Source organism: Mus caroli, chromosome 5 (assembly GCF_900094665.2).
Source record: "Mus caroli chromosome 5, CAROLI_EIJ_v1.1, whole genome shotgun sequence".
Taxonomy (NCBI): Eukaryota; Metazoa; Chordata; class Mammalia; order Rodentia; family Muridae; genus Mus; species Mus caroli.
In genome coordinates, this window is record NC_034574.1 from 25,035,692 (window position 1) to 25,051,573 (window position 15,882).

The 15,882-nt window shown below is 48.2% G+C and overlaps 1 protein-coding gene across 1 annotated transcript in view; it reads right to left on the bottom strand.

Moving 5' to 3' along the window:
- Cib4 (calcium and integrin binding family member 4) overlaps positions 1-15,427 on the bottom strand; it is a 61,570-nt gene extending 46,143 nt beyond the window's left edge. The window contains exons 1-3 of the mRNA XM_021163698.1: positions 15,317-15,427; positions 14,843-14,877; positions 4,972-5,068 (exon numbers count right to left, since the gene is read on the bottom strand). Of these exons, the coding sequence (XP_021019357.1) occupies positions 4,972-5,068; positions 14,843-14,877; positions 15,317-15,370 (186 nt within the window). The 5' untranslated portion in view covers positions 15,371-15,427. The remainder of the gene's footprint in view (positions 1-4,971; positions 5,069-14,842; positions 14,878-15,316) is intronic.
- Positions 15,428-15,882: the final 455 nt, after the last annotated feature.

A 15,882-nucleotide genomic window follows, 5' to 3' on the forward strand; every position in this document is an offset into this window, starting at 1 on the left:
CTCAGCTCACTCTCCATTGGCACTCCAGTAGACAGACACCACCCACGGGCTCAAGCTTTGAAACAGTATTTTTGGCAACCTTTCACACTCTTCATTATGAGCAAATAATTACCAGATATCCAAGGAAGGCCTTTGGCATGAAAGGCAAGGACTCTCGGCAGCAAAGTTCTTCAAAGGAAGATCAGAGAAGATGTGCATGCGCGAGAAGCAGGAGGCTGTGACTACGAGAGAGGTGGAGAACACAGGTGCGCTCCTGGAAGTCAGATGCTTAAGAGGAAGACTGAAAAGCTCATTGTAGTAGAAAGATAGAAGTCGAAGAAGCCTAGAAAGAAGAGATGAGGGCTGGAGAGCTGGCTGAGCCGGCAAGTGTCTGCAGAGCAAGCGTGAGCGATTGAGTTTGAGTCTCAGAAGCCAGACATGGTGGCATGTGCTTTGTAATCCCAGCTCTGGGGAGATGGAGACAGGCAGATCCCTGGAGCTTGCTGGACAGCTAGCCCATACCTATGGGTAACTCCCAGATCAATGAAAGACAAACCAGGTGAGGGCTCAGAGATGGTTTAGTGGGTAAGGGTCTTTTGTACTGCAAGCATGTCTGCCTGAAATTGAACCCCCAGCTCCTGTGTTAAAAAGCCAGGCATGGCTGTGTGTGCCTGTAACCCCAACACCAGGATGCCAATGAATGAGAGAGACAACGTTTTCGGGAAGAAAGTGAACATTAATGAAGAAATAACAGCAAAAGGATGAACACACCACAATGAGGAAACAGAAAGGCTTTGGATTTCTCATTAACAACAGTAAAAGCTAAAAATGCAGTCAAGTAATACTTTTCAAATCCTGAAGATAAACGGTTTCCAATCTATAATCCAATTTCATCGAAATGCTCAGTCGAGTGTGAAGGGAAAAGGAGGATGATTTCAGACGTATGAGGGGTCCAAACACTTACCTCCCAGGATTCCTTATCAGCAAGCCACTAAAGGATGTGTCCCACCAAGGCCAGGGGAGCCAAGGGAGAAGCACACAACTCCAGTGAGATGCGGGAAGACTCTGAAAGGACCACGAGGTGATGTTACCTGAGATGCTCGCACATTCTGGGTTCAATGTGCAACCCTGTCCCGACTACAGCAATCATAAGGGCCAAGAAAAACTGCCTAGGAAAATGAAACGTGCAGAAAACCCACCCTTCTGAACACTCTCAGAGATTTAGACAACTGGTGGAGCCCCGGTGGTGAGTTAATGATATGTACAAAGAAAACTAAACAAAAACAATTATTATATCCAGAAAAACAGTAACAAGGAAAGTGCAGAGAGGAAAACTCTGCACATCTGACTTCACAGCTCAGCTTGGAACGGGGCATACAACCATCCTGCAGAAACTCTTGCTAATGGTCTGGATACAATGGTCCCCCATCTCTGCTCACTGAAGGAGTCTAATCCCCCAAAGCTTTATGTTAATGGGTAGAAACTCCATTTTACTGCAGTGCACAGAAGTGAGGCTTTTGGGAAGTGGCTGGGTCAGATAAACTCACTCGAGTGGGGCTCTTGTGAGTGAATTCTAGTGGCTTTAAAAAAGGAGAGGGAAAGAGAGTTATTCTCGTGACCCTGCTGTGATGTGCACAGCCATGGGGGAAGCCCCTCATTGCAGCCTACAGCTTCCAAGATTGAACTAAATCAATTGAACTAAATCAAGTTCATTTCTCAGTAAAGTCGCCTGCTGTAAGCATCTTTATTAAAAATAGCCAAAACCTGACTATCTAACACCAGATTTTCCTTTACTTAAAATTATTCCATCACTACACTGGGAAGTTAAGAGGCAGGGGTGGGTGGGTGGGGCAGAGAGGGATGTCATGGGGGCTAAACCCCTCTAAGAGGAAGTCTAGGGCTGAGGTTCCAGCAGAACAATCTAAAGGTCACCTTGTAGTTGGGGGTGGGAATGGGCAGAGAGAGGCTGGAGACAGGCTGGCTAGGGGGCAGGCCTTTGCCCCACCCTTTTCCTTGAGACCACTCTATTTTCTCTCAGGCGTTGCCAGCCTCATCCCAGGTGACACAGAGACATGGGGCCAGGAAACCAGAAACCCGAGTCACTCCGTGGCACACTCACAGTGTTTACAGAAAGCGAGATGGTTATTTACAGGAAGAGAAACACTGAGCTAATTGACTTTTAAAGACATCAAATACAGCAGACAAACAGAGCACCAACCCCACATGGAAAAGGGGCACAGTGTCCCAACCCGTAGGCGCCTTTGTCCACAGACTTTTCCGGTTATTTCTGCCACCCGGAACCTTCTCATGCCTTGCTCTCCAAAGCACAGGCCTGCTTTTTTTTTTTTTTTTTTTTTTTCATGACGAAACACAAAGTAAGAAAACCAAACTTCATTATTCAGAGATTATCCAAGTGCCCTAACTAAGCCATACCTGTCCCTAAAGTTCCCTGAGGCCCCCTTCTCCAAGCCTGTCTCAGAAAAGGTCTGGGCAGTGAATCACAAGGCTCCCATTCCTGGGCTGCAAGGTTCTGCTTGTCCCAGATTGGGCAGAGGCTGGAAAGGACACAAGTGTAGCCTTAGGTCCGGCCTGAGGCCAGCAACATGGCTGATGACAACTGATAATAACGAGAGATAAAGACTAAAGGTGTGTATGAGTGTGTGTCATCTGTATGTGTGTGCGTGTCTGTATGTCTCTCACTCTGTGTATGTGAATGTGTGTGTCTCTGTGTGTGTGTATGTGAATGTGTGTGTGTTTAATTAATTTATTTTTGGTTGTTTTGAGATAGGCTTTCATGTAGTCCAGCCTGGCCTTGAACCCCCCACCATTCCCCTGCTTCCAGCTTCCAGCTTCCAAGTGATGAGATTACAGCATGCATTATCAGGCCTGGCTAAAATTTACAATTTTAACAGTGAATTGATGGTGATTATGGGAGACATAATTTTTAAAATGTCCTTACTTGGAAAAATTGAAGGTCCGTATCTGTAGTCTCTGCTCAAAATAAACTTCAGCTTTGGAGTAGAGAGTCTGGGACACACTGTGGCATGTGATCCCAAAGAGAACAAGACCCACCCCAGAGCCAGAACTACGGATCCGAGGGATTATGTAGTCCAGTCTCCCTTTGGTACCAAGTATATGCCAGAATATGCCTGCCAAGGGCCTCCTGGCATGCCCTGCTTGGTCCTTTTGGGTAGCGGGGAGCTCACTCCTTGTGTAGAAAATATCTTCTTGTATTGTTGAAAATGTACACAGTCCTTGGACAGCTCCACATCTGCCCACACTTTCTCACTCTTTGACCTTCTCCATTCTTGTATTTCAATCCTTTCATGTTGGTTTCCCACCTTGCTCTACACCTGAGGGCCTGGAATGCTACTTAGTGGAGACCATGTAGCACTGGCTGAATGATTTAAAAAAAAAAAAAAAAAAAACCTTCACTCAGTGGCCAGTTCTTCCTCCCAGTCCCTGGGCCTCATCTCTGAGGCAGCCTGACCCTTAGAGCCTGTCCTGTCCCAGACAGAAGGGAAGGTGTGCCCTCACTGAATAATGACAATCCAGATCACTCTTCTACAGAGGTCCGAATAAGGAAGTCTGAGGGTTGTGATTGTCTGCCCAACACTGCCTCTCACAAACCATGGACATGTTTTAATTAAAACCTCTGAGTATGGGAGAGTCCTTTTCTTGTGTGCCCCTGGGCCTGGCCAGGCTGCCCTGGGGGAGATCAGGGTCTTTTCCTAACTAAGATAGTGGCATCAGAGAGGCATGGGACCGCGCTGAATGGTGCAGGCTGCTGGGAGATGGGAGCCTCCAAGTTACCCCACTGTGCCCCACATTTTACATAGGAAGAAACTGAGGTCTTACCACAAGAGCAGAGTGTGTATATGTACATGCACACACCTGTCTGTCTGTTCTGGGAACATAGAGTGTAGGATTCAGCCACAGCAAGTGTGTGCAGACGATGTCATCTACAAACCTTATTCTCACGAGCCACACAGATCCCAAAATATTAAACTCAAAATTAAAACAAAAAGGAAAATTCATACTGGTTCAGGAAAAGGTTTTTGTGAGCCCTTAGGGTTTTGTGAGGAATTTCATTCAAAGCTATTGATGGCCACTCATGACCCATCAGGCTGTAGGTTGGGTATGTCTGAGGAAGCCCCTGGCTTGGGGAGGTGGACAGCATTGATGGAAGGATGGGTGGACAGATGAACAGATAGACAGATGGATGGATGGAAAGGGGGATGGATGGATGGATGGATGGATGGATGGATGGATGGATGGATGGATGGATGGATGGATGAGGAATTACTAGAAGAGCTGAAATCAGGGTGCTTTTCTTCCTTTTAAACACCTGGGATCGCAGACACACAGGAATGCACAAAGGCAGGCTAGGGGACAGTCTTCAGGATCCACACTTCACTTCTCCTAGAAGAATCCATGAAAACTCCCAGACCCTCCATAAGAACCCTAGTCTCCTGAAGTGGTGTAAGTAAAATACAGGGTGGGTTGAAGGCTGGGCAGATGGCCTGAAGGATGGCCCCTGTGGCCCTGTGTGGGTATCCACATATTTCTACTCACCCCAGTTGGGGTACAAAGAGCAGCAGAAGGGATGAGATGGTGCAAGGGTCTCTGGGATCAGTGAGAAGTGGAGTATGGTGAAGCCCAAAGGTTGAATCATGAGATAAGGCTCAGAAGTTCCTGGCAGGCATGGGAGCAGGAGGCCCATTAACAGGGCCAGTGAGAGATTCCAGCTGGGGTGACTCTCATATCCCTGGCTGGGTTGTCCTCACCTGAGAGAGGGCAGTGGTCAGTATACCTGTCTGCCCAGGTCTGATAGCACCAGATAGACATGAGTAAGAGGTAGTGAAGTCCATGCCCTGATGAATGAACCCCTGAGACTGAGGGCATCAGCTGATATTCTTTAACCCTCAACATGGAAGGCCCACTTCACTCTACCACTATTACAACCTCACCCTCTCCCCATTCCAGACTCACCCTCAGAGCAGGAAGGGAGCTGACCTGGTCCATGGTCAGTGTGGCCTCCTTATAGTGCTTGCCCGAGGGGCAGAGCTTCAGGAAGGTGTCGTGGATGCTAAGAAAGAGGAAGAGAGGCATGGCGGTCACATGGGAATGAAAGGGGCCATGGAGCCCCACGATCATGAGTGTGGGGATGTCTCATTAAGAGAACCCACTAAGGATAGACTGAGCGGGAAACACCCCTCTATCCTCAAATGGTCAATGTGGGGTTCTAAAACTGCTGTGGGGGAAAGTGAGTGACTATATTATGTTGCGTCACATGGACCACACTCCACAGGGTTCATTCTGGAATTTTAGGGCTGTTAGGAACTCTGTCATGGCTCCTTCCAGCCCCTCTGGTACAGATGGAGACATCTAGGTTGGACATCTAGATATTTCCATCCTCAGCATGGAGAAAAGAGGTCACTCGGTGAACACAGGAGCCAGGTTCCAAATTCATATCCTGACAGCTGGTAAACCTGACAGCCAAGCCAGACAGCTGGCAGCAAATGGTCCCTGCAGACTAAAGCCCTGAGCGGTCTACCTCTTGCCCTTACCTTGTCCTCTTCCATCTGTATGTGTTCTGGGAACTTTGCAAATGACAGACACGGGGTTGCATGGCTGTATAATCATTGACCAAACAATAGGAAGGAACTCTACCCCAGGCCGAGAGGAGATGACCCTGTAGCTTCTGTTCTTCTCACACTATCCTGGACAGCAGGCTCTATCCACCATCAGGCTCTTGGGACTACTGGCCAGTGACTGGAGGTGAGGGCAGACAGCAGACCCGGCAACGCTGTGTGAGCGTGGGCAACTTGGTTAATGCTTTTGAGCCTTGGCTTCATTTGGATAAAATGCCACCATTACCTCTCTTGTGGTACAAGCTCAGTGTAAGTGAAAGGAAGTGTGTAGATGAATGTGTATGTGCATGCTTGTGTGTATGCTAGGGTGTAACTATAATATGTTTAAAAGCATGTTCATATTTATATCTGGATAGACCAGAGTCCCTGTCTCCTCTGGTTTGTTCTCCTGTGCATCAGGCACATGGTACTTTCTGCTACTTCAAGCTAGGTGATAATGGAGGGAGCCCACTCAACTCACTCAGGCCTTCTTTCCAGCCTCTTCCTTATCATTGCATTTCTATTTAGTGTGTGCGCATGCGTGTATGTGTGAACGTGAGTGAGCACGCATGCATAAGCACATGCCCCCAACACGAGGACATGCCGTTGTGTGCTCGTGGATGTCAAAGACAACTTTCAGGAGCTGATTCTTCCTACCATGCGTGCCCGGTTTTCTAACTCAGCCTTCCAGGCTTTGTAGCAGACACCTTACTTGCTAAGTCATCTCCCTGCCCGCCAGCCTCTTTTATCATCCTCCTTGGGTTTTCAACATTATCCACCTTTCCTCTACTCCCTCTCTATTTTGCCTTTCTCTAGCATCTAATCTCAGCTGAGTGCCGGGAGCAAGCAATTTAATTCACATTCTGGAGTGAACAGCTCACAGTCCCTCCACTGACAGCCCACCAGATAAACTCAGATGAATTCTAGTCAGTGGGATTCAGTGCCATGTGACTAAGTGAAGAATTCAGGGGTGGTTCTCTGACTAGAGTCCGGGGTGGAGGAGGAACCCATGCCAAGTGCCCAATGACAGAGAATGCAGGGCCATCTTCTGCTCCCATTTTAGACAGTCATCTTGTCACAGCTCACTGATGAGGAAAGCATCCTGAGTGTCTCAGCCGTGGACAAGTGGAGGAAAAACAAGCTAAGGTTCTGTTTGTCCACAGTGTCCCAGCTGTGCGCTCTGGGAGGCTGGACTCAGCACCTGCCGCCAGCTTGCTTGCTTCCAACCTTCCAAATGGGCTTGAGCCCAAAAGAAGCCCCAGCACAATTTAGAGGCCACGAGAGAACAGTCAAGGTTCGTCTCCCCTGTGCTCACAATGTCAGCACAGCTCTTAGCTGAGTTTGTCCTTCCAGAAGGCCAGCAGCAGCAGCTCCAACCCCCACGTGGGCACCTCAGCCTGGGCAGGGATGGTTGGTGTTTAGAAGCCACAGCCTCTGAGGTGTCTGTCCATCCTCCATCACCTCCCAGGGCTGCAGCTGAGGATGCTGCCTTTGTCCTCCTGGGATGCTGAGGCAGACAAACCCATATGAATCCTTTCCCTCCTCTACCAAACATGTGAGCAGAAACTATAGACACGGGTTCCATTGCTGGCCGTCCAATGGAAGGCGGTCTCTTTCCAATCGCTCTGTGCTGACTTGGGAGGGCCCGGAGAACGGGAGGTGGACCAGGGCTTGGAGCTGCATGGAGAGAGCCAAGCATGGCCCTGTCAGTCTAGTAAGAGGCCCTGAACTGTCCCTGGAGGTTCCGTGTTAGTATTAAGAGGGAACCAAACAAACAGCAGATGTGTGGGGAGGTTAGGAGAGAATTCTAGAAAGTGTTGGGATGGGAAGGGTCACCTCAGATCAAAGAAAGAAAAGCCATTCCTACTAGAGGCTCCATCTCTACTGACTTCAAAGGGACAAGGGCAGGCAGTCATGGGCAAAGGAGCATTTTGTGATTCTCGTTGTTAGAATTGCTGCAGTCTCTCCCTCTTCCTTTCTCTTTCCCTCTCCATCTCCCTCTCACCCCCTCTCTCTTACTTTTTTTTTTCAGTGTTTTACTATGTAGCCCTGGTTATCATGAAAGAATGTAGACCAAGTTTGCCTTGAACTCAGAGAGATCTGCCTGTCTCTGCCCACAAAGTGCTAGACCACTCTCTGTCCATTTCGTAACAAGGACCCACCAAGGCAGGGGCCATTCCTTTACAAGAGAAAAAACATGAAGGAGGTAGATGGCCTGCCCAAAGTCACCTGGCTGTGGACATTAAAGTGTGAGCTGCAGACACCAGAGTTCTTGCCCAGAAGCCCAGAGAAGGGAGACTGGGAAGACCTGCAGTTCTCACCATGCCTGACCACACAGTGTGCTCTGCATACTCAGTCAGACATGTTCCTCCTAGCATCTTCCCAATAGTCCCTGTTGTGTAAGTAACCACTTTGTGGATGGGTAAACTGAGGCTTGGCGAGTTTACCTAGTGTGCCCAAGGTTGTACAACTGGGAAGACACAAGAGATGATGACTGAACCCTAAAATGGATAATTTGAGTTGTACTATACCCGCCCCCCCCCCAAGGAGAGAGCCCTTGTGCCTCCATTCCCAGGCTGGGCAAGAGTGCTGGCCGGGGCCCTGCCCAGATTCTGTGCTTTCCCAGACGGCCGCAGGGACCAGCTGTCCACAGATGAATCATGGCTGCATCTCGGCTGCCACAGAATGTCCTCCTCCTCCAAATATGGATCAGCCAGCTCGAAATGGAGCTCTGAATTAATCACTAATGGACTCAAAAGTCAAAGCCATTTGAGAAACTCACACATCGGGCCTGCCAGCAGCCAGGCAGCCTGCCTGTGGCTCGCTTCCATGTGAGACCGGCTCCAACCCGCCTCAGCGATTGCTACCTCTCCACGTGACATTGGACCTGCCATGACACACCCCGCAGACTCAGTTTCCCTTGTGAAATGAGAATCTTGGTGACTCCCCTGACTGGCTCCTTCCAACCAGTCACATGTGACTGAAAGTCTGTACCATCTCTGTCATCCTACCTCCCACTGCTACTGAGACCTTTAGTTTAGTGGGTCTCAAATGGGCTCTGTTAAAACCCTGCATGGAATTTGTAAATGGGTCTGCACCCTCACTATGCCTTGGGGTTCTTATTCCAGTCCAGGAACACGGTGCAGATTCTAGAAGCTTCTGAATGCTTCTCCTGAGAGAGTAAAATCAGAGATTTAGTGTGAGCCCTGGTCCCTGCCCGAGCTCCACTATCTGGGCTTCTCCACCTCATATGCCAATAGCCTGTTGTCTTATGGTATACCCACAGATATATATAAATGGCTCTTCTTTGGCCTAAACATGCAGATTTTTACTTCCAAACTGTGTGACCCTGGGAAAATCACTGTCTTTCTCTGAGCCAGTTTCCTCGTTTGCAGACAGGGAGTAAATAGCATGGTGGAAAACAGCTGTCTGTGCTCAGCCCTGAGCTGGGTACATATTGCTCCCACCGTGGCATGGCATCTCCTTGGCCTAATGATGGCTTTGTGTGACTGGGTGCTGAATCCTCTCGAACTGTTTTATTTTGTGGAAACTGAGGCCCAGTCCCACAGCCAGAAAGCAGCAGAGCTGAGCCTCAAACCCAGGCTCTTGGCTCCCAGGAAGAAACCTTGCCATACTGTGCTTGCTGGGGCTTCAGTTGCTCCAGGAAACCCCAGTGGCCAGCGGGTAGAACTGATGATGGAGACTAGAAAGACTGGGGAGTCTCCAGGATGCTAAGAGGCTTGGCAGAGCATTTGCCTATCTGTGTGACGCCCTATGGTCAGACCCCAACAGGAAGGGAGGGAGGGAGGGAGGGAGGGAGGGAGGGAGGGAGGGAGGATCAACCTAAGCAGGGTCTGGGAACAGCATGTCAACAGACACATCCTTAACCCAGAGACTCCTGAGTATCATGGATTCATCCAAAGGGCTCAGCCTGTGCCAGGCTGACCTGGGCTCCAGTCACAGTATAATGAGGACCTGGTGACCTGGCCTCTATGTACTTATTCATGTGGAGAAGGGGGTGAGGCACGTTACACAGATCCACTGCCTTCTCCCTACCCCCCTGCTATTGATTTCTTCATGGTTTTTATTGGTGGACCACCACCATTCAACTGGGCCATCATTGAGACCCCTTAAGAAAAACTGTTCAAAACTGATGGGGCTTGGTCTGGTCCAGCCTGACATTAGCAGCTCACGATGGCCCTGCCTCCCCTAGACATTGTGAGCAGGTAATTCCTGAGCCCATGGCATGAATCGGTGTCTATTTGACCCACGATGCACCCCTAACATGGACATGTCTGAGACCTTGCTTGCCCCTGGGAAGGAAGCTGGTGTGTTTGCCGCATGTGCCGTACCTTTCCAGGCATTGTGCTTGTGCATCGGTGTGTGTAACCATCTTTACTTCAGAAACCAGGAGCATCTTCCAGCTCTCAGTCTAGTTTTCCAAAGCAATACACTGCAACAGGCTGAAAACAAGCACTCTAAAGCCTGCAGCCAGGATGACTTACACCCTGCACCCCACACTTACCCACTCTGTTCTCCAGAGGCATTTTACAAACAGCTTATTGTTCCTCTTGTTTTTTTTCTTAATATTTATATAACACTTCTAAGTACTGCGCTAATGCTACCAACTTGCCAGTGCCTTTTCATTATAGACATTATCTCACGACATGCCCCTATTAAGAGGAGAATTAATTTCCCTATATACATCTCCTTTCCCAACGTCCCAATTTAAAACAATTCGCCTGAATCGATATTCTGTATTTACCGTATTACTGTTATATTTTATTTATTATTCAAGCATTGCTTACAGCTGGTTTCTCTTTCTTGCAAGCCTTTTGTTTTTTTCCAGTTAACCATGGCCTTGTTTTCTTTTTCTTAGATTGCAGTATGTCTGTCATTAGTTCATCTACCAAACTTTCTGCAGAGCTGTAAAAGGCTGATTGTTCCCCAGGCCCGTTTCCGTTGCCCTCCTCGAACTTTTCCTCATTGCCATCCTTGTCATTAATGTTTCCATCCATTTGCTAGGGTCCTTTCGTCTCTGCGTCCTGGGTCTTTGAGTTTGATTACTAATTTTAGCTAAGCAATTCCTCAAAAAACTGTCTCAGATATGTGTATACCCTTTACTTAATTGCATGTAAAAATATTGTTATCCCACTTACACTCATGATTGACAGACTAGCTAGGAACTTTTTTTCTAGATCAGAAATGTCTTTCCTAAGAATTTTGAAAGGGTCATGTCTTCTCATGCAAGCCCAAAGCTGTTCTGATTCCATACCCACTCTGTATCATTTTTTCTTTTCTCCCCCTGTGGAAGGTCTTCCTATTGTCTCAGCATTCTGAAATGTAACGAAGGTGTAGAATCCTCTGTTCTCTGTTGACATACAGAAAGGTCCTCCAAGTCAGACTGACAGCAAGGCTTTGAAGGTTCAGTCAGGCCCCCTTGCTCCTAACAAGGCTTTGAAGGTTCAATGTCAGACCCCCTTACTCCTCACAAGGCTTTGAAGGTTCAATGGCAATGTCAGACCCTCTTGCTCCTCACTGTGCTTGGCTGTTACTCTTATCCAGACCGTGAGCTCCTCTCGCACCGGAGCATGGTGGGATGCCAAGTGCATCATAGGCAAGGGGTAGACTCACCTGAGACCCAGTTTCCCTTTGTGTTCTCTCCTGACTCTTCACCAGGGCATTCTAAGCTCCCTGGGCCTTCCTAGGTTTTGAGTCTATCACTCTGGGCCTGCAGATCGAATTCTTTCAGCTTTCTACTCAGCTGAGTTCGTTTTAGGATCCTATATAGCTACTTGGTACTTCTCATGTATCTGTTGACCTTTCTCATCTATGGCTTTCTTTTTTTTGTGCTTACAGGTTTCTTTCTTCTTCAAAACAAAAGAGAACACATGCCTTTACTCTCCCTTTAGTAGTGGGAACAGACATGAGTGGTGCTCTTGTTCCCCATGTTGACTGGATGTTCCATGCACTTTGCTTTCCTGATTTAATCTTGTAATCTTGAACATCATCAAATTTCTAAGGTTCTCCATGGAGGCTCCAGCTACTCAAGACAGCATCCTTCTGGTGGGTGAATCAGCACCAATGTTACCTGAACCATCATGATGCAAGTAGAATGACCAAGTCAGCCTGATTTCTTCATTTTGAACCACAGCCTCAGTTGAGCACCTTGATCATTTGAAGTCCTTATTCATATCTTCAGCTGCTTCTCAGCCAATGATCTCCTCCGGCTGGGGTGTCACCTTTACTGAAGGAGCAGGACCTTCTTCAGTATCATCATGCCATGTTGGAGTTTCTGTCCCCCTGCTCCTGTCCATCTTATCTGAAGTTGTGCAAGTCTAGAGACAGATGTAGAGTGGGCACTGAGCCACTACATCCTCCACTATGTCTTCATTAGGCATGGTACCCAACACCCCCTACCTAATCTATTCCTCTTCTCCATGGCCCCAAAGATAGAAGCCTTTTGGCAGGAGCTACCCAAAGTGAGGCATGGCTCCTTGTGTTCAGGAATAGAGCCATCAGTCAGGGTGGGTCAGAAAGAGCTTCAAGAGAAGCTTGTGAGACAGGTTTGCTCTCATGCACAGCTTTCCCTAGCAACATTTGGACAACTGAAGTTGCGCCTTTTCCATGAGGAAGTGTTATCAAACTTGGGGGTCACTTACTATGCTCTAAGCTAGGTTTGGCCACCCACCACCCTTCATAAGCCAATTAAAGGAGCCAAATTAATAGTGGAAAGCAGAAAAAGATTTATTCAACACGACCACATTGGGAAGAGGGACAAAGGGATCCAGCCACTGTCCAAGTCATTTTCAGCAAGGTTAAAGTTCAGATAGAGAGCCAAGGATATGCATATATGTATGTCTAAGCAGTACCAGTTAAAGTACTGCTTAGTGGAGTCCCACCTATCTCTCTGACCTATCATTATCTGGGACTCAGTGTCATTCTGTAAGGTGGTTAGAACTGTGTGAAACCTCTCTCAGGAAGACATGTTCCCCCGATGGCTGGTATGTTTTCCTTCTCTGAGCATGAGGCTCCTGGAGAAACTCCCATTCTTTGGGATCCTTTGTTTGAATAGTCTGATACATTGAGATGCATGGTGTCTCATTAGAATATCTTCATTTCTGTCAGGCCAGTTACATAAAGACACTGTATTAGTTGCTTTTCTCATTGCTCTGACAGAACACCTAACAGAAATAACTTCTGAGAGGAAGGGCTTCCTTGGGTTGTGTTTCAGAGGGGTACAGCCCTTCCTGGTGAGGATGAACACAGTGGCTGGGGCAGCTGAGATGTTGGGTCTGTAGTCCCAGGGACTAATGGGATGGTCTATTAAATCCTAGTGGATCAGGAAGCAAAGAGGTCTGGAAACAGAAGTTTCCATAACCCTACAACCCTCCATTTGTCGGTGAGGCCCCACCCTCTAAAGGTTCCATAACCTCCAGAAATAGTATCAGTGTCAGCAGCAGGAGGTCGAGTGTTCAAACACAGGAGCCTGCGGCTGGCACATTTACATTCAAATCATAATGCTCACCTCTGATGGGGAGGGAAGCAGGCTGGGAAGAGGCTGTGAACAGCTGCCACCTCAAGACCTGGCTGGTCAGTTTAGGTGGGAGGGGGCCCTAAGGATGGCTTCCGTCCAAGAACCCCGTTCTCAGGAGGCTAACCCAAAGCAAAAGAAAATTGGGGGAAGGACGCTTGTGGGGGAAATAGGTGTGCCATCTGTATTCTCTCTCCCTGAGTCCTCACCACCATCGTCACAATCACCCAACAGGCTAAGTATCCACAACAGGGTCTGGTATTAAATTACAGTTCATGAAAGTAAAGGAAAGACCCAGAGTCACTGAGGAAGGATGGGTGGCTTTCTATGTACTTCATATAAAACTGTCAAAGAGGAAAAGCTTAAAAACAAACAAACAAACAAACAAAGACAAAAAGTACAGAACAAAATGAACAGGATGCAGGCCCAGGAAGCAATGAGGATGTAAGTGGGTGAGCGGTTATGAAGGTGTGTGTATGGACCATTCTCTTGGGAGTCTGGATGATACACTGCCGGTGAGCAGGAGCTGAGTCAGGAGGAAGGGCCCGTGGAGAGTGTGCCGGCATTTGCTTTGCATTTAGAACTTCAAATTTAGCCCTGTTTGGATTTTCTAGTCATGTTTCAATGTTGCTTCTTTTCCTCTCGTTTTATGTTTTATGCATCCATTACTTCTTAGAAACTATCAGTTAGGGATTAGGTAAGTCGTAGGATACAGCTCACTTGGAGTTTTGCCATTTTTTTTTCCTCTATGTAAAAAACTGAGTTCCGTGTGACTCAGTGCTAGAGTCCTTGGCTAGCACATATGAAACCCTAGCTTTTGTTGCCAGTGTAAAAAAAAAAAAGTAAATAAGTAGTATTTTTAAAAGGAAAGGTAGCAAAACTTCAATACTGTTCCTGGTCTCCATAGCTCTTTGTCATGTAGCTACCCTATTGTGCCTGGAGAGTCTAATGTTTGTGATGTTTGGGGGGTGGTCAGCTCATGAAGAGCCAATGAGGACAAAGGGTGGTGTGTGTGTGTGTGTGTGTGTGTGTGTATCCAGGACAGTGTCTAAATGGTCTCCCCATTCCCATCTTCACTGCCTTCCTCCAGAAGTGTCCTGGAACGCTCATTTATACAGCACACAATTTTGTGGAGCACCTGGCTACAAGTACATCTACCCTGGTCATCCCATTCCATGCCCTACAAAGCCATTTGTCACGACTCCATTCTGGGTGAATAGGACCTTGGCCAAGAGGTTTCCCACAAGGCAGAATCCTACTTGAGAACACATTCTCTGCCCCCATTGTATCTGACACAGAATGAGCCCTGGAAGGAAGCTTTGGAGGTGGGGTCATGAAGGAGATGGGACAGGTAGCCAAATGGGCATGCATGATGCTTCCAGCTTCACTGGACCAGTGAGTGGCTCCAATAGGCTCATCCTACACAGTCTAAGCATTTCTTCATTTTCCTCACTGCCCCAAGAAATCCCAACATCTACGAAGAACCTCTGCCTCGGGTGGTAGTAGCAGCACTGCAGCCTGAGTCTGATATCTCCTGCTGCTCCAGTGGACTCTCATGACTTCTGTCCATCCCAGATGTTGCTTAGGGGCGGTCTGTGTGGTTCTGAGAAGGGATTACACCCTAGGGCCAGAGTGAAACCATAATAGGAAAGACTCCAGCTTGGGAAAAGGGGAGAGGACCAGGGTCTTTACTCACCACAGAATCTCATTTCTTGTCAGGAAGGTCAGAGCCTGCAACAAATCAGAGAGGAGACTGACACTTGATCCAGTCCTACCCCACACCCCCAGCCCCTGGAAGAGCATGAAGCCTCAGAGAGGAAAGGGGTGCTTTCTCGCTGTACTGTTGAAGAAGTGATGACAGCGAAGCCCTCAGGACCAGGCCTGTGGTGACAGCAAAGGGCAGGATGACGCCCTTACTCTCCCAGCCATGTCATGGCGAAAAGACAAAGTGGCCCGGACTGGCAGAGTTGATCTGAGCCAAAGCCAAAACCCCGGGCTCTGGGGCAGGAGATACAGGGTGAGGAGGTTTAAATATTGGTCTGAATCATATGGATACAAGTATAGCCAGCCTGGCAGGCTCCAAACTTCAGGCAAGAGCTCCTCTCCTCTCTGTCCCTCCTGCCCTGGGAAGCGCCTAGTTCTGTCCTGGATCTGTGACCTGACTACCCACCTGGTACTCTTCCAGGTCCTCCCACTGCATCTGGTACCTTAAACACTGCCCCATGCTAAACCAGCCTCCTCCTGCCAGCAGTAGAACTTCTGCCCCAGGGGCTCAGCAGCTGGTGTAGTACTTTGATTCTGTTACCATGGTGACCAGCATTCCACCTTCTGCCCCTGAGTTGGCAAACAGGTTCTTTTGATGCCCTGGCTAAGAACCCTCACCTCCAAAACAACAAACAGAAAGGCAGGCCAAAAGCAGCCTTGAGATGTTGACTCAGGGAGTCACGATGCCTGGGATGGGATCCCAGAACTGCCACGTGCTTACTGTGTGACCTGGAGCAAGCCACACAACCTCTGTGGTGCTTTTTGCTCTTACCCCTTCAAGGGGATAAAAGTCTCAGGATCATTGCCGGGATCCACTGAGTCGATGCAGGTGATGATTATTATTGACACGTAGAATGTGCTCACTAAGTCTTAGAGCCAGATCTGGAGTACTGTGCAGAGTGTGAGCTACACAGAGATGGAGAAACATAGACCCTGACTTCAGTAGATGGCCTACAGGGTACAGAAGGGTAC